At 42.8% G+C, this 18,676-nt stretch overlaps 1 protein-coding gene across 1 annotated transcript in view; it reads right to left on the bottom strand.

Moving 5' to 3' along the window:
* Positions 1 to 13,461: 13,461 nt before the first annotated feature.
* Positions 13,462 to 18,676, bottom strand: part of MED27 (mediator complex subunit 27) — a 215,217-nt gene continuing 210,002 nt past the window's right edge. Inside the window, exons 7-8 of the mRNA XM_038745615.1 lie at positions 17,215 to 17,292; positions 13,462 to 14,079 (exon numbers count right to left, since the gene is read on the bottom strand). Coding sequence (XP_038601543.1) covers positions 13,945 to 14,079; positions 17,215 to 17,292 — 213 coding nt within the window. The 3' untranslated portion in view covers positions 13,462 to 13,944. The remainder of the gene's footprint in view (positions 14,080 to 17,214; positions 17,293 to 18,676) is intronic.

Below are 18,676 nucleotides of genomic sequence, written 5' to 3'. Positions count from 1 at the left end.
CTGCATGCAATAATCACTCAATAAAGACACTGATTCATTCATTCATTCAATCATATTTATTGAGCACTTACTGTGTGCAGAGCACTGGACTAAGCGCTTGGGAAGTACAAGTTGGCAACATATAGAGACGGTCCCTACCCAACAGCGGGCTCACAGTCTAGAAGGGGAAGACAGAGAACAAAGCAAAACATATTAACAAAATAAAATAAATAGAATAAATATGTACAAATAAAATAAATAAATAAATAGGTACAAACATATATACATATATACAGGTGCTGTGGGGAGGGGAAGGAGGTAAGGCGGGGGGTGGGGAGGGGGAGGTGGGGGAGAGGAAGGAGGGGGCTCAGTCTGGGAAGGCCTCCTGGAGGAGGTGAGCTTTCAGTAGGGCTTTGAGGGAGGAAGAGAGCTGATAGATTGATTGTCTTCTCTGGGCTCAAAACGCTAAAAATTCCAGAAGTAGAGCTAGATTGATCAATCCATTGTATTTATTGAGCACTTACTGTGTGCAGAGCACTGTAGTAAGTGCTTGGAAGAGTGATTGGAAGTAGTAAGTGCTTGGAAGAGAAGTAGCATGGCTTAGTGGAAAGAACATGGGCTTCGAGTCAGATGATGTGGGTTCTAATCCCGGCTCTACCACACGTCTGCTAGGTGACCTTGGGCAAGTCACTTTACTTCTCTGTGCCTCAGTGACCTCATCTGTAAAATGGGGATTAAGACTGTGAACCCCACGTGGGACAAGCTGATTACCTTGTATCTACCCCAGAGCTTAGAACAGTGTTTGGCACATACTAAGCACTTAACAAATACCATTATTATTATTATATTATTATTACAATATGACAAAGTTGGTAGACACATTCCCTGCCCAAAAGGAGCTTTAAAATCTAGAGGGGGAGACAGACATTAAAACAAATTAAGGATATGTATATAAGTGCTATGGGGCTGAGGGTGGAGTGAACAAGGCTCTCCATCCTCTCGCCCCCTCCTACCTCACCTCCCTTCTCTCCTTCTCCCTCTGCTCCTCTGCCGCTAATCTCCTCGCCGTGCCTCGTTCTCGCCTGTCCCACCGTCGACCAACAGCCCACGTCCTCCCCCTGCCCTGGAATGCCCTCCCTCCACACATCCATCAAGCTAGCTCTCTAACTCCCTTCAAAGCCCTACTAAGAGCTCACCTCCTCCAGGAGGCCTTCCCATACTGAGCCCCCCCCTTTTCCTCTCCTCCTCCCTATCCCCCCATCCCTATCTCCTTCCCCTCCCCACAGCACCTGTATATATGTTTGTACAGATTTATTACTCTATTTATTTTACTTGTACATATTTATTATTCTATTTATTTTGTTAATGATGTGCATTTAGCTTTAATTCTATTTATTCTGAAGACTTGACATCTGTCCACATGTTTTGTTTTGTTGTCTGTCTCCCCCTTCTAGACTGTGAGCCCGTTGTTGGGGAGGGACCATCTCTATATGTCACCAACTTGTACTTCCCAAGTGCTTAGCACAGTGCTCAGCACACAGTAAGCGCTCAATAAATACGATTGAATGAATGAATGAATGAATAAAGGGGACAAATCCAAGTACAAGGGTGATGCAGAAGAGAGACGGAGTAGGCAAAATGAGGGCTTAGTTGGGGAAGGCCTCTTGGAGATGTGATTTTTTAATAAGACTGGAGTCCCAATTCTTATATATTGGCACAGGCTACTAAGAGAGGTTGTGGAATATTCTCACTTAATAAGTTTTAAGAAAAGGAGACCCATTGTGGTCTAGTGGATAGTGCACAGGCTTGGGAGTCAGAAGGACCTGGTTTCTAAACCTAGCCCTGCAACTTGCCTGTTGTGTGACCCGGGGACTCAATTACCTCATCTGTAAAATGGGGATTAAGACTGTGAGCCCTATGTGGACAGGGACTGTGTCCAATCTGATTAGCTTGTATTTACTCCAGTGCTTAGAACAGTGCCTGGCACATAGTAAGCACTTAATAAATCCACCCTTTCCTCTCCAAACAAACAGCTACCAGGTTAATCTAAGCACTTATCCTACCCCGCTTTACTGCCATATCAGCTTCCTTGCTGACCTCCCAGCTTCCTGTCTCTCCCCACTCCAGTGCTTACTTCATTCCATTGCCGGGATTGTTTTTCTACAAAAACATTCAGGACATGTTTCTCCATTTCTCTAGAACCTCCAGTGCTTGCCCATTCACTTCCCCACCAAACGAAAACTCCTTACCATTGACTTTAAAGCATTCAATCACCTTGCCCCTTCCTACCTCATCTTGCTACTCTCCTAGACTGTGCATTTCGCTCCTCTAATGCTAACCTTCTCACTGTACCTCAATCTCATCTATCTCACTGCTGACCTCTCACCCAAGGCCTGCCTCTGGCCTGGAATGCCCTCCCTCTTCATATCTGACTGACAATTACTCTCCCTGCCTTCAAAGCCTTATTGAAGGCATATCTTCTCCAAGAGGCCTGCCCTGACTGAGGCCTCTCTTCCTGCTACTCTCTTCAAGGTCGCCCTGACTTGCTCCCTTTATTCACTTCTCCTCCCAGCCCCACAGAACTCCTGTACAGATCAGTAATTCATTTATTCATATTAATATGTCTCTCTCTGTAGACTCTAAACTCACTGTGGGCAGAGAATGTGTCTGCTATATTGCTATATTGAACTCTACCAAGAGTGCTCTGCACACGATAAGCACTCAATAAATATGACTGGCTGACTGAAACAGAAAAACACCAAAAAACCAAAACTACTAACCAGAAACTCATCTCCTGCTGCCAGCATAGAATTTAGAGAACAAAAAATTTCTATAATTTTCCGGCTTGTGCCTTCCCAGTTTGTTATGTTACAGTGTTTTAGTACTCCAGGGACGGGCTCGGTATTACACTCAATGGTCCCTGTTGGTCACCCACTGAAATATTGCCCTGATGAGGCGAGAAACAGTATGGTCTAGTGGAAGAGGCATGGGCCTGGAAACCAGAGGCCTGGGTTCTAATCCCGGTCTCTTGTCTACTGTATGACCTTGAGTAAGTCACTTAACTTCTCAGTTTCCTCATCTGCGCAATGGGGATTCAAACCTGTTCTCCCTTCCATTTAGACTGATAGGGGATAGGGACTCGGATCTGTGCTGTATCTGCTCCAGTGCTTAGTACAGTGCTCAGCACATAGTAAATTCTCAACAGTTATCATTATTATTATTATTGCTATTATTTGACTATTGCACTTTCATGGACACAAAGCAAAAACAGGCTATATCTGTTTATTGTTAAATTGTACTCTCCCAAGCGCTTAATACAATGCTCTAAGAGCTTAGTACAGTGCTCTGCACACAGTAAGTGCTCAATAAATGTGATTGAATGAGTGCATCATCATCAATCATATTTATTGAGCGCTTACTATGTGCAGAGCACTGTACTAAGCGCTTGGGAAGTACAAATTGGCAACATATAGAGACAGTCCCTACCCAACAGTGGGTGCACACACTAAGAGCTCAAAAAATGCCATTGACTGTCTGCCTGATAATGGACTAGGAAGTCTCAGAGCATATCCCTGGATGTTAGAGTCAATCTCACCATCAGCATTACCGTCCTCACATCGAAGGTTGGCTACTTCTTCCCCGTCAGCCCTCTACCTTTCAAGGGCAAAGCCCTCTGAAATTACTAAAAAAATCCAATCCAAGCAGGGCGAGGCCACAATTGATCTCGGGGGGGCCACCTCCTCCCCAGGTCTCTCAATTGTGTCACAAGTTGTCACTGCACAGCTGAGATGGTGACAGCTGTCTCACAACCCAGAGCACGCAAAACCTCATGAGTCAGGGCTTGGGGGAGTTCAAACTAAGACAAAAATATCTTGATATTTAGCAATGGTAAGAAAGGACAGGGTTCTGTAACCAGTTAACTTTGACAGTGAAATTGTATGCCTCGCCGGATGCTATTTGAAGTGGGTTTGAGGTTTTAAGTTGATTTCACTCAGCTACCCTATCTATTCCTTGGAAAAATGGCTAGGAAAACTCATGCCTGGAAAATGGCAGTATGATTCCCTTGGAGCAAAGTCGGGAATTGGGAACAGGTAAACACCTTGCATTTGGAGATGAATTTGAGAACAGAAATGATAGTTATCTGGAAGAGATCAAGCTGACATCTTTGAAGTTGTTCTGTAGGAGCACATGAAAGGAGGTCTGTGGGATGGTTAGAACCAGGACCTGGCAGAAAGAGGAGTCCTGGGTTCTAATCTTGCTCATCGCTCTGTAATCTTGAACTGCTCAAATTCTGAGTCCCACATAAAAATAGACAATTTTAGCAAGTACTATGAGATAACTCAGATAAAAAGGACTCCCGTGGACAGCTGAACACCTGAACATGTTATCTAGGTTGGGGGCCATTTGGACAATGGAAAAAAATTCAAGCCATTAAAGAAAATTGAATACATGCCCATTCAAGGTGGCAAAATCCAACTTTAAATGATCAGAATTTGCCTCTGACTCAATTTGTTCAGGTGGTTGGCTTTCTACCATCAGTAAGAATTTTCTTTTGTTCCATTAATTGATATCCTTTTTTTTGCCATGACCAATTTCACCCCTCTAAATTCCTTTCCTTTGAGAAAAAAACAAAAACCAAAAAACTTATTTTCTTTAAGGCTTCCACTTTGAAAGGGTATCTCACAGAGAGAAGCTATGATTGTGGGGAGTTTAACATTTTATGTTCATGAGTTATGGATCAATGCAGCTCTATAAAGCTGTTCCACTGAATGAAAAGGAAACGTGTTAACAAATCGCACATTACATTTTATTTAAGAGATGACATCTGTAGAGAAACCTCAAGTCTAAGCCCAATCACAAACAGCATTGGTTCACCGTATGAATTTTTTGTTGTTCCAATACTCTCCTTAAATAAGCTATTCAGAAGATATTTACATATATCTCAGCAGGGTGTCATGACAGATTGTTGGAGAAGTGAGAATTACTTTCATGCTGTTGAGATAAAAGGTTTTTACTGGGTTTCAGGGTAATCTTTGTTTCGAGCTGTTCGAAACTCTATGGATATGAGCTTCTCAATGCTGTTGCCCCTGACGCCCCCCAAACTGGAATCCCACCCCCAAATTAAGCAGTATGCATGAGGCTGGCCCAGTTTACCGCCCCGTGAGCACTTCTGACCAGTTTTGAAGCTGAACTGACAAGTTCCAAAGGGAGTTCCCATCTGTTCCTCCTGAGCTAGAAGTCAAAAATGGTGACATAAGGTCTGTTGGGAAGAGAAAGGGGTTAAAGAGGGGAAATATGGTGAGAAGCTTCAGGATAAATCCTCAAGTGACCCTGCCACTCTTTCCTCATCGTGGCTGCTGGCACCTGAAATGCCTGGGTGAGGGAAGGGGCGGGGTGTTGGCTTTCCTCTCTGTTGGCTTTGCAGTGTTGTCCATACACTCCTTCCCTTGCCTCAGAACAATCATTAACCACTTTTTTCCAGCCAAATTCCCTTCTTGCCACCAACTGGATTTTGTTTCACCTGCTCGTGTTTTGAAATTTCAGTTTCTCCTGCTCTCATCAATCAATCAACCATATTTATTGAGCACTTACTGTGTGCAGGGCACTGTACTACGTGCTCGGGAGAGTATGATACAACAGAGTCTTTAGACACATTCTTGTGGTATACAATAGAAGTGGAAAGAGTATGGGAAAATGTTGGAAGACCCCGATCAGACACACTGAAAACTCCTTGGACATCTCCCGAGAAGCTTTAAGTCATCTTGGCATCAGAGCAGTATATCTAGGCCCTTTTCCAGGCTCTCAATGGTTTAAGAAGAGAGGCAGGAAAGAGCCCTGGGAAGGAAGTCTACCCCAGCTTAGTGACACTGAAAATTTGCTGCTGGTTGCCTCAGTTTTTCAACTGCAAAAAGAGAATGAAAACAACTGTCCCTTATTAAATAATAATAACCACAATAATTATAGTATTTGTTAAGTGCTGACTATGTATCAAGCCCTGTACTAGGTACTGGGGTAAGTAGAAGATAATCAGGTCAGACACAGTCCCTGTCCTACATGGGGCTTAAAATCTAAGGGGGAGGTGGAACAGGTATTTAGTCTCCATTTTACAGAAGAAGAAATTGAGGCTCAGAGAAGTCACGTGACTTGCTCAAGGTCACACAGCAGACATGTGGCAGAGCTGGGGTTAGCTGGAAGCTGCTCTTTCCACTGGGCCAAATTCCTAAAATTTCTCTAGAAAAAGATGAAATCCAAGGAGTTCCTTGGAAAGTAAGGGGCTACAAAAGCTCCAGGCAGTGAGGGTGAGATTTTTGGAGACACCGCATAAAAAGAAAAATTGGTCTCTCCGATTTGAGGATTTTTCTTCCTGTTGGTTCATATTTTCATTTTGATCTGTTCATTTTTGGATACAGAAAGAAAAAAAAAACAAGATGAAGCAATTTGGTAAGAGGGTAACAAGCTTACAAGTCAAGGAAGAGAAGTAAAGGGCTCAGGTTAGAAAATTAAAGTTGTTTGCTGTGGTTTGATGGCTTAATCAGTCGATCAATATTGCTCACAGGGCAGAGGTAAGGAAAGGGCTGCAAGTTGTGATGAAAAATGCATGAGGGGACAAGGGAGACCAGGGAGTAGAAAATTAAAAAGTCAGTCTGTTACATTTGTCCAATATCGGCAAAGAAATTAAATTGGTGAGGGGCGGATGGGGTATGGAGCGGGCTGCAAGATGTACTGCATTCGTTCCGATCTTTCCCCCTTGTTGAAGCTGAAACGCTCACATTGATTTAGTTGCCTTCCCAGACTAAAGATGGATTTAATAACCTTTAGCAGTCCTAACGGCAGTGAGAACAAGAGGGTGTGCAGCTAGTGGGAGGGTGAATGTCCGGTAGTAATGGTCTTATGGAAGGTTGTTGATGGATCTCCCGCTGGAAGGTGTACAATAGATGGGCTCTTCAGGCTGGGGAATGCTGGGAAACACAGCATCCTCTGTACCGTCCATCTCCAGGGATTCTTCTTCCAACAAAAGAGAACCACTGCTGTGATTTTTCTCCACACTGAGATTGACCAATAAATCTTTCTTCCTTGAGAACCTCCCTGGTAGAGCAGCATTCCAATCTAAGACGGTATCTCCCTTCTCTCCCCGAAATGGTGTCTACAGAATGATGCTGAGAATCTTAATGTCTAATAATAATGATAATAATAATAATACTTGTGGCATTTGTTCATTCATTCAATCATATCAATTCAGTGCTTACGGTCTGCAGAGCATTGTATTAAGTGCTTGGGGGAGTACAATAGAGCAGTAAGCGAACACATTAGCTGCCCACAATGAGTTTACGGTCTAGAGGGGAGACAGACATGAATATAAATAAATAAATTTCAGACATGTACATAAGTGCTGTGGGGCTGGCGGGCGTGAATAAAAGGAGCAAGTCAGGGTGAGGCAGAAGGGAGTGGGAGAAGAGGAAGGGGGGGCTTAGTCAGAGAAGGCCTCTTAGAAATGTGCCTTCAAAAGGGCTTGGAAGGGAGGGAGGGTAATTATCTGTGGAATTTGAGGAGGGAGTGTGTTCCAGGCCATATGTAGGAGCACTTCCAATGTGCCAGGCACTCTTCTAAGCACTGGGGTAGATATAAGATAATCGGGTTGGACATAGTCCCTGTCTCACACTGTCCTCACAGTTTTATTCCCCATTTTACAGATGATGAAACTCAGGAATAGGAAATGAAGTGACTTGCCTAAGGTCACCCAGGAGACAAGTGGCAGAGCTGTGACTAGAACCCAGGTTCTTCTGATTCCCATGCCCGTACTTTTATCCACTAGGCCCGCTCTTTCTCAATTATTATCCTCTTACCTATTATCCAGACATATTAGCTTGGTTGATAATCACAAACTCAAATAAAGTGGTAAAAATGGAGATAGTAATTGCCTAAGATTGCAGAATCAATATTTTGCAGTTATCTTCCCTTTTTGCTTTCTGCATTAACCTTGGTCCCAGTTAGTTTGGAGAACTCATTTTGTATTCAAACCCATAGTCAAACAGGACATGACACGTTGGACTTCAATATTTTATAATAATAATGATGGCATTTGTTAAGTGTTTACTATTTGCCAAGCACTGTTCTAACCCCTGGAGCGCTGTTCAGAATGAAAGGTATGCAAGGAACAGGGACATCCCTATTTTATTATTTATTTGTATAACTAATAATAATAATAATGATAATAATGGCATTTGTTAAGTGCTTACTATGTGTCAGGCACTGCACTAATCGCTGGGGTGGATACAAGCTAATTGGGTTGGATACAGTCCCTGTCCCACATGGGGCTCACAGTCTCAAACCCCATTTTACAGATGAGGTAACTGGGGCAAAGAGAAGTGAAGTGACTTGCCCAAGGTCACGCAGCAGACAAATGCCAGAGATGGGATTAGAACCCCAGGCCCACGCTCTATCGACTACATCTGCTGCTTCCCTAATCACAGACCATCCCCTGCTTCCCTTTTGGTTCTTCAAGATCTGGTTCCGAAATGGGAAAAAATTAGGCATGGGAGTGAGAAGAGATAGGGGGTGTCATCAGGGAGGAAAAAGAAAGGATGTCCACCTGAAAAATGGCCACGCAAAGTTCTTGAACTTCAGAACATAGGAACTATCCGTCACTTCCACCAATTGCACTTGTTCTCATCCCCAACTTCCCTCTGATAATCACCTGATTCTTATGTGCCAGGAGTTAAAAAAGGGAAAAGCTCCTAAAATAGGCACACCTCACCCTTTTTGAGTGCTATTCTGTTTTCTAATCAGCTACCACTCTTCTATATACACAAGTTGTCTTGAATTCGCTCTCCGACTAGTGAAAAGAAATAAAAGTGTGAGCAAATTAATCATGGCCTTTTGGCAATCATTAATTTAACCAACTACCCTTTGGAAATGAAAGGCCATTACCTATTAGCTTTAGTGGCATTGTGCACTGTCAAATATCAAAAGGCCACCTCTAGAAAGGGAAGGTTTTCTAATAAGGAGACAAAGATACTGTGTCCTCACAGAAATGTGGATGGAATAATGGAACTGGGACCCATCTGATGCACTTGATGTCTTTTTCAGAATCCATGCGTTTTTCTAGCTGGCCTTTACAGATTTTCTCATTTTTTCGAAGTTCTCTCGGTGCCATAAGCATATTCAGAGTTGTTTTACACAACTGGCAAATATGAAGTTTCCCCTTACAGCACCACAGACTTTTCCTCTTCATTTCTGGCACGCCAAAATATTCCATCTTAATTGTAGAGGTTGAGAAGGGGGTGCCAACTCCACCGTCCAAAGGGCACAGCTGTGTTAGAAATGATGTTAGGTTGCCACCCTGAGGTATCAGCATAATGAGGTGCTCAAGTCCTTTTTTGGTTCAGAGGCAGAGCCTTCTCCCAAGCTAACCGATTGATTGCCAGGAAAACAAATGGACTTCCCAAAGGCCTCGATGAGAACTTACATTTCTGTGACTAACAGCACACAAAGTTATGCAACCTCACATCACATTTGAGCTTGTAAGGGAGTCTTTTTTTTTTTTGGACAATAGGCTGGGAGTGCTTATAGGGAAGAAAACTCCCAGCCCCCATCACACACTGGAGCAGAAAGATTTGAATTGAGTTTTCAGTACTCACCTCTCTTCGGTTAACACCTAGCCGTACCTTAAAGCTTTCTACAGGGACAGCCAATTATAGGTTTAAATAGCAAGCTCAATTAGCCCAGACTGGCTGAACCTGTTTCCTACAACTAATTATGTCTGCATTGCCGATAATGTACTTTACTCATGATGCTTCCATGAACTTCAGAGGTTAGTCTCTGTACCATTACCCAAGTCTTGATAAAAGGGACCAGAGATACAGACCTGTAAAGTAAACTTAAAAGCAGTTTTCTAAGATGGGTTTTTTAAAAGGAGCACAAAACAAAACTGCATTAGAAAAATCATTTAATGTCCCTAATGATTCATATACCAGTGGAGTGGCCGCAGGACAATTTATCCCTCAAAACTACTCTGTTCTTATACATGCTGCACATATTGTTTAATTCTGAATGATCTTTATATACTGAAAACCAGGTAGCCTGGACACTAGCAACCATCTTCTCCTGTCAAAGGAGAACAATCAGAACATGTTCAAATGAGTCATGGATAATAATAATGATGGCATTTATTAAGTGCTTACTTTGTGCAAAGCACTGTTCAAAGAGCCGGGGAGGTTACAAGGTGATCAGGTTGTCCCACGGGGGGCTCACAGTCTCAATCCCCATTTTACAGATGAGGTAACTGAGGCACAGAGAAGTTAAGTGCCTTGCCCAAAGTCACACAGCTGACAATTGGTGGAGCCGGGATTTGAACCCATGACCTCTGACTCCAAAGCCCATGCTCTTGCCACTGAGCCATGCTGCTCAGGGAAGAATATGAGACTCAGATGAGAAAGGTGAGTTCTTTTCCTCCACTCTCGCTATCCTCCAAACCCAATAGTTAAATAGCTCCAAGAATCTTGGCCAGATTTAGCAATTTGTGTGTGTGTATCTTAACCTATGAAGTGGCTCTCTACTCTCCCCAAACTCCAGTGACCTTAAGAAGGCTCCATATTTAGCAGCACGTCCCAGAATTTTGACACTTTAAGTGCATTGCAGAGCTTTTACATTAACACTAAAAGATCAACATTTCCCAACTTGAGCTTTCACATTAGCAGTGTGAAGCAGAAAAGCATTACTCAATACTGAAGGCCAATTTCTGTCTTGTTAGTTCAGAAAATTTCAGAGTCCCTCTACTCCCATTCTTTGGATTTTTAACAGAGTTGTCTCAACAGTATTCAACAGTTTTATTGACTATTTAGCAAAAATTCCAACCTGCTTTCATTAATAAATTAGCCAAGTTATACAATATGTAGAGGCAGAGGAAAGAGAGGGCAAGCAGAGCCCCAGAGAGCCTTTCCCAGCCCCAAGGTAAATCAGTTAATCAATGGTATTTATCAAGCACTTACTATGTGCAGAGCACTGTTCTAAGCGCTTGGGAGGGTAAAATGCAATGAAGTTGGTAAACACGATCCCTAGTCACTCCCCTTCTAGACTATAAGCTCATTACGGACAGGGAATATGTCTGTTGTCACATAGTACTCACCCGAGGGCTTAATATAGTGCTCTACATACAGTAAGTGCTCAAGAAATACAATTGACTAACTGAAGGAGCTTACAGTCTAGAGAAGCACATCCTTATTAGCCCCTTCCCAGAGCTTCCCCACCACTCCAGTCCAGGCTAGCCTGGGATTAGCTGTCATTCAACTGAAATTAATCAGTCAATCAAAGGTATTTATTGAGCATTTACTATGTGTGAAGCACTGCCTTCTGCCTAGGGAGAGCCCCAGGCCTGGAGCAGACCAGACTGCAAGGAGAGCATCAGTACAGAGCCAGTGGAAGCACAGCTTTGTCAGCCGAACCCATCCCACTTGTAGAGCTTGCTAACCGCCCTAACGTCATGTATTTAACAACATCTGCCCTCCCATCAGCAGTCTTCATTAACAGAGAATCATTTTTAAACAAAATAAACCCGATTGGCCTAGAGGTTTATGCCTCTTGCCTTAGAAGAAGCCGCATGGCAAAGTGAAGTCTGGGAGTCAGTAGGTCATGGGTTCTAAACCCGGCTCTGCCACTTGTCTGCAGTGTGACCTTCACTTCTATGTGCCTCAGTTACCTCATCTATAAAATGGGGATCGAGACTTTGAGCCCCATGTGGGACAGGGACTGTGTCTAACCTGATTTGCTCGTATTTACCCCAGTGCTTAGTACAGTGCCTGGCACACAGTAAGCACTCACACATACCATAATTATAATTATTAGAAACCAGGACAGAAGATGAGAGGAGTAACAACAGTTTAAAAAAAACTCTAAATTCTCCTATTATTCAGGGGTTGCCTTCTTGCAGAACCAGTGTTAAGGAAAACTCATTTTATGATACTTACCCTGTGCCCGAAGTCATGCACACAACTGTTTCTTCCAACATCGCATTGTGCTGTATCCAGAAAGACACGTGCAGGCGGAAGAACAGTCCCTAATTCAGTCGCCGTGTCCTAACCAAAACCTGAAGTGAAAACATCCGGTACAGCAGAATTGAGTGGAAGAACTGAAACAGCAACAGTGCGCTAAATCCACAAAAAATATTTGTGAATCAATCTAGAGAAGCAGCATGGCTCAGTGGAAAGAGCACGGGCTTGGGAGTCAGAGGTCATGGGTTCAAATCCCGCTCCGCCAATTGTCGGCCATGTGACTTTGGGCAAGTCACTTTACTTCTCTGTGCCTCAGTTCCCTCACCTGTAAAGTGGGGATTAAGACTGTGAGCCCCACGTGGGACAACCTGATCACCTTATAGCCTCCCCAGTGCTTAGGACAGTGCTTTGAACATAGTAAGCACTTAATAAATGCCATTATTATTATTATTACTATTATAACAATCAGTGTCTTGTAGTGTCTATCATCTCCAGTGGTCATCTGCAGCTGCCCTTTGGAAGTACAGGATTGTTTTTCACCCCAGTGGAGGTAAAAAAGGGAAGAAAGGATAGCATAGTTGAGGGAGACACCCAAGAAGAAAACGGGCTCACAGGTGTTGGCCACGTTTGGTGCCCAGAAGGGTGCTGGAAGGAATCACAGGTCCTCCTTCTTGGAAATTCAGAACATAGAGTCTCTCTGCTATCAGTTATTTCTTGGGAAAGCTAACCTTCGGTACAGATTGACCCACTCAAACACTTGAGAAATTGCCCTCATTCTCTCCCTAAACCTTTATTAGATCAATGATTCTCAATACTAAAATTAACAGATATTGGTTTTATATTTCTCAGCTATTTAGGTGCCTATATCATAGGAGTTCAAAATCCACTTTACAATATCTTTCAATAGAAATAAACTTGCCATTTGTGTGTGTGTGTGTGGTGGTGGTGGGGGGGGGTATTTGTTAAGCACTTACTATGTGCCAGACACTGTACTAAGCACTAGGATAGGTACAAGCAAATCAGGTCCATGTCCCACATGGGGCTCACAGTCTTAATCTTCATTTTACAGACGAGGTAACTGAGGCCCAGAGAAGTCAAATGACTTACCCAAAGTCACACCACAGAAAAATGGTGGAGCCAGGATTAGATTCCAGGAGCCGGGATTAGAATCCAGTCAACTGTTGATTCTTGAATTCCCTTAGATCCTTTTACCATTAGTGCATCTCTTCATTGCAGTTTTTGTTAAAGGAAACGTTTGTGTTGCCTTTTTCGAAAAAGTACAATCCATCTTTCTAGCTACCAGATGTCTTTGAAATTTCATATTTGCCAACACTGCCCTCCCTCCAGAATGTAAGCAGCAGAAATGTGTCCTTACAAAGAATTATTTTTAAAAGTGAATATTACTTTCCAGTTTTTTTCTAAAGACATTGAAGACCTTGCTTATCACTAAATAGAATGTAAAAGGTGTTATAAGAAAATAGGATCACAAGCATGGTTTGGGACACAGAGTTTATTTACCGCTTATAAATAAGTCATCCAACAGCATAGATTTGGCATATCTGGTAAATACAAAATTTTTTTAAAAAATGACTATGGCTTATGAAAACGATTCGGAAGACTGATCCCAAAGGAGAAAATGCACCAGTCACCCTCACACAAAAAGAGAAGTTTATCCTGTATAACTTTTCTCATTATAAAAAAGTTCTCTTTTTCTTATGTGCACCAGCCGAAGTATAAAATTAGTCCTCATCAACTACTGAGACATATACTGTTCTCTGAGCATATCGGCTCAGTCTTACTTTCCAGCTACGAACTGCCTTTCTAAGGGAAGGGAATGAATATATTGATGTTCAAAAAGTGAATCAACTACTGAACCATCAATATTGCTTTAGGGCCTGTCTGAGAAGATATACCCTGCTTTCCCCAAAGAGCCAATCTGGTTGTCATCCTAGGAGGACAGGAGTGTGGCCAAGTTGGCCTACTGTCTGCAGGTGTCATGGAAGGCCTCAAGTGTTCGGAAATCCCTCCATGTGGGTGGAAGGCCATCTTGCAAAAACTTTCCGCAGCGCTGGCATGGAGCCTGGAACAGCTTTATATAACTTCTTAACCAGGTCTAAAAAGAGAAAGTGGAGAGAAAAATTAAAGAAACCAGATCTAGATGCTCCCAGTGTCATCCTTCCTGTCAAGTTTAATGGTTCTTGATCCCGAGGACAGAGGACTTAAGCTGGCTTTGGTCCCCAAAGGCACCTTGTGAGTTTACAGAATCGGAAGCAAACGAAAAACCACAAGGTCAAAAGGCTGTTGATTTTCTGCTCTTTTGGAATCTCCCATCCCTCTCAGACAAATGACTTGAGAGACAAGAGTTTCTGCTCAGAAAAGCAGGGGGTTAAAGGGGAACACTGCAGTTATTCAAGAGGTCATACATAACCATGATTTGTTATCACAGTGACCTAGACTTTGGGTCACTTCTCCGTTAGCTTAAGTAGAAGTCACTGTGCTGGACTGGGAGGCTTCCAATACATGAAACCTGAGAAATTTCAGAGTGTGGCCAATACACTTTTCTTCCAAAGCTGATCTGGGAGTCATTTTCTATTGGCCATAGTTGGGACCTAAAACTGTAAAGTTTGAAGGTATTGATGCCCACAAATAACGTGATGAGCAGTAACTAGTGAGTTTAAATGTTACCAAATGCAGGTTTCTCCTCTGAGTTCTTCAGTACATCATACATAAGGATGAGAACTGCATAACTCAATTCTAAACTCAAAGAGATTCATGATGGTAAAAAAAAAATCTAGGAAAGCAAGTTCATGCTCTGAAGGGTGAACATGAAGTTCTTCATTTAAAAACCTATTGAATTAAGTCGACAAGAGAAAATTGTTCTCTGAAGAAGAGGTCAGCTAAATTTATTGATATACATTCTTTCATCTTCATCACAGCCAGTTTTGGATGCCAATACCTCTGCCACTGGAATAGCCCTTTTAAGACTCAGGTGCACATGAGAAGGATAACCACACTTTCTTGTTACTTTGCCATAACTGGCTTGATTCCACCCTCCTTATAGAAAAATGGAAATTTTCAACAAATCCTAATATAAAATCAGGTAACTGGATGAATGGAACCTGAGCACTTAAATATCTTTGGGGGGAAAAGATATTTGAATGTCCGTTCAAATATGAAGACCTCACTGTATGTTGTTGCAGGGTCTGAAGCCCTGACACATGTGGGAGGGAATGTGTCTGTTTATTGTTATATTGTACTCTCCCAAGGGCTTAGTACAGTGCTCTGCACGCAGCAAGCGCTCAATAAATAAGATCGACTGACTGCCATCAAGGAATGAAAATACTGACAATTGGGCTGGATTTGTAGTTTTGCTTTGTTTGGGGCACTCAGCAGTGTTTTCTTAGATCCATAAGGCAGACGGATCCAAGGATGAAGTAAGGATGCCACTAGTTCCTGACCATGAATTTTCAAGTTGCAGGTCAGAGAGGGGAGGGGAGTAGGAAATAGCTACTTGGAGCTGATGAATTTTGAGCCAAGAGGCCCTGAGCATTAGTGATTTCAACAGGTTCTTTTTAGTAAAGCATCTTATTTAGTTGTCATAGCAGTAGTAGAAGTAGCAGCAGCATGAACAGAACCCTCCCCACTGCACTTGTATATATCTGTACAAATTTATTGCTCTACTTATTTTACTTGTACATATTTACTGCTTTATTTATTTTATTAACGATATGCATATAGATATAATTCTATTTATTCTGATGGTTTTGACACGTGTCTTCATGTTTTGTTTTGTTGTCTCCCCTTCTAGACGGTGAGCCTGTTGTTGGGTAGGGACCGTCTCTATATGTTGCTGACCTGTACTTCCCAAGTGCTTAGTACGGTGCTCTGCACACAGTAAGTGCTCAATAAATACAATTGAATGAATGAATGAATGAACTTCCACTTGGTGCTGTAACTGTATGCAGGACTTGGGAAGTACAGGGTAACAAAATCAAACATTTCCTTTCCACAAGGAGCTTACATTCTAATGGAGGAGAAAAACATTAAAATATTTACAAGAGAGGTCAAAAATAATTAAATATGGCAAACAGACATACACTCATTGCTTAGGAGGGTACAAGTACGTTCTATTTGTAAGTGCTAGAGTTGGCGAAAGGGATGACATGGCTCAGGGGGCTGGGAAATTAATTGGGGAAAGCTTGTTGGAGGAGGTGGGATTTGTACAGGGATTTGAATGTGGAGAGACCTGCAGTCTGTCTGAAGTCAGGAGGAAGACAATTCCAAATCAGGGGAACCAGGGGATGCGAGCAAGGGGATGGAAGCTGGATGTAGAGAGTGAGGTACAGCTAGAAGGTTGGCTTGGGAGGAAGAAAGATGGTGAGTTGGGGAATAGCAGAAGAGAACAGAGAGGTAAAGTGGAGCCAGATGGAGGAGAGCCTGAATCTGACTGGAGGAGTCTTTGTCTGATGTCAAGAGACACCAGAGCTCAGTGGAGGGTTTCGAGGAGAGGCGACATGTGGGCCAAATGAGGCTTCGGGAGGATGATTTATGCAGCTGCAGGTAGTTAGTGTGAAAAGGGGGTGACTGGAGGCTGAGAAACCAAAGAGGATGCTAATATTATAGTCTATCTGGGAAAATGCCAGAACTCGTACCGGGGTGGGAGCAGTCTGGGGGAGAGGAAGGGAAATGTGTAAGGAAAAACTGGCAAATATGGCAGTGCACTGGATGTGAAGGCTGAATGAGGCAAGGATGACCCCAAGGCTTCTGGGGCAGAGAGGAAGGTGGTGGTGTCGACTGAGATGGGCAAGTGAGGAGGGGAATGGGTTTAGGGGCAAAGATGACAAGTTTGGTTTTTGATGCAATGAATTTGAGGTGCCGGATAGGTGCAAGGAGTTAAACATTTCTTGAAATTCAGAGGGGAATAATGTGAGGTGAATTTTGCAGTTTAAGTCTCTTGGAATTTAGAAACTGTGGTTTGGAAAACTGCTCCCACCACTAGTTTTTCTTCAGTTTTTGGGAAATCAAGCCATGCAGACTTACTGGACATGATTTTTTTCCTGGAGATGCTTTACAGAGGCTCATTCTGGGGCTCTCCAAACACTATCAAGAGTTAAGTGAGAGAACACATTTTCCGGTGTGGAACAGGGCGCTCATTTGTGATGCAGCACAGAACCCCTGATAACTGCATTACAAGCTGCTTTATGTCTAAAGGTTTTGCTAGGATAATTTTATGTTCAAAAAAACTTACCATGAAGGATCTGACCACGACATCTGGCATCTGGGGCAGTTGATAGTGGAGGAGGGCAGTGGTTGCATGATCCGTCACCTGAGAATACGAGAGAAAATACATCCTCTTCCTGAGACCATTTCAAACGGATTCTTGGGAAAGTAATTTGTGTTCACCCTATTTTTCCCACAAGAAGGTCATTTTGCTTTTCAACTTCGAAATACATAAAAAGTGTCCTATTATCAATATGCCTCTAACAGTTTGGCAACATTTCTTAGCAAGAAAAGGAAAGATTGTGTTGCACAGAACTGCAGCCAACTTATTTTATGTCCATATCCAATAAACTGTTTAGAGAAATTTGAAAACCCAGGCCATTCACTTGGACAGTGAACTTATTACTCTTGGCAACTAGTTATATTTTAAAAGCAAATTACCACCCAATAGTCATCCTTTCTAGGGACCAAATGCTGTTGGGAAGGGAATAGGTGATGGTCTGCTTCAATCCCAAGCCTTATTGCTGCAGGAGAATACCACATGCTCCTTGGCATTTTACTGGTCTCTGCTTACTATTCTCTTAAAATCTGCACCTTCTCTACCCCCTGGAATAAGTACATTAACTGGCTATTATTCCTAACACTTCAGACTGTAGAAATACCCAGCTTTGCAAAGAAAATGCTCTCGAGGTTTGTTGTGGAAAATGCTACCCAATCTCTCTTTTCTGACTATGAGAATCAGTTTGAATTTGCAGTGTTGCTACTTTGTCAGCCAATCTTGGTTTGGCCAGTTTACTGTTCCAGCTTTACTCTTTTTCCTTCTGGAAGACAGCACTCTAAGGTTACAGCATGCAGTATAATGCCACACACAATGTAGATACTGAATTACTGACTGAGTTATTAGTGGCTCTATGCACCTTGGAGATACGGAGTCAAGGCTGGGGGTGGGGATGGAAACCTATGGGTTAGAGAAACCCATGACCATTGTGGAAATTCCCAGCCCTCCTTGGCATTCTTCCCCAAAGCTCCCCTTGGAGGGGGAGGGGAGGAGGGGAAAAGGAGTGGAAGAATGCTGCCTAGTCAGAAATCTTGCACATACCAAACCATTTCTGATGGATCCTACTCATGGTATACGATAAACTTCTGAATACCTCTACGGGTGTGGACCACATGGGCCCTTTTCACTATGAGCAGGAGGAAGGTTAGAGACAGATGGAGAGAAAGGGCAAAGGCTGGAAGCTTCTTGCCTCGGGCACATCACCCCAGCAGCATATATGGTGCCCCTAAATTGAATATCTACCAACCTGGGCAGTGAGAGGTATTTTATTTTCTAATTGCCAGAGGTCAGCTTGGGAAATCCATAAAGTTTTACTGTCAGAGTTCTTATATGTCACAAAAGTCTTCATTACCCAATTAAAAAATATCCTTTGTTCCTCTTGACAAGGTGCTAAAAGAGAAATCATATCCTGATAGGTATCCTAATAGCCTAA

This window comes from Tachyglossus aculeatus, chromosome 4 (assembly GCF_015852505.1).
Source record: "Tachyglossus aculeatus isolate mTacAcu1 chromosome 4, mTacAcu1.pri, whole genome shotgun sequence".
Taxonomy (NCBI): domain Eukaryota; kingdom Metazoa; phylum Chordata; class Mammalia; order Monotremata; family Tachyglossidae; genus Tachyglossus; species Tachyglossus aculeatus.
This window is presented reverse-complemented; position numbering and strand designations above follow the sequence as displayed.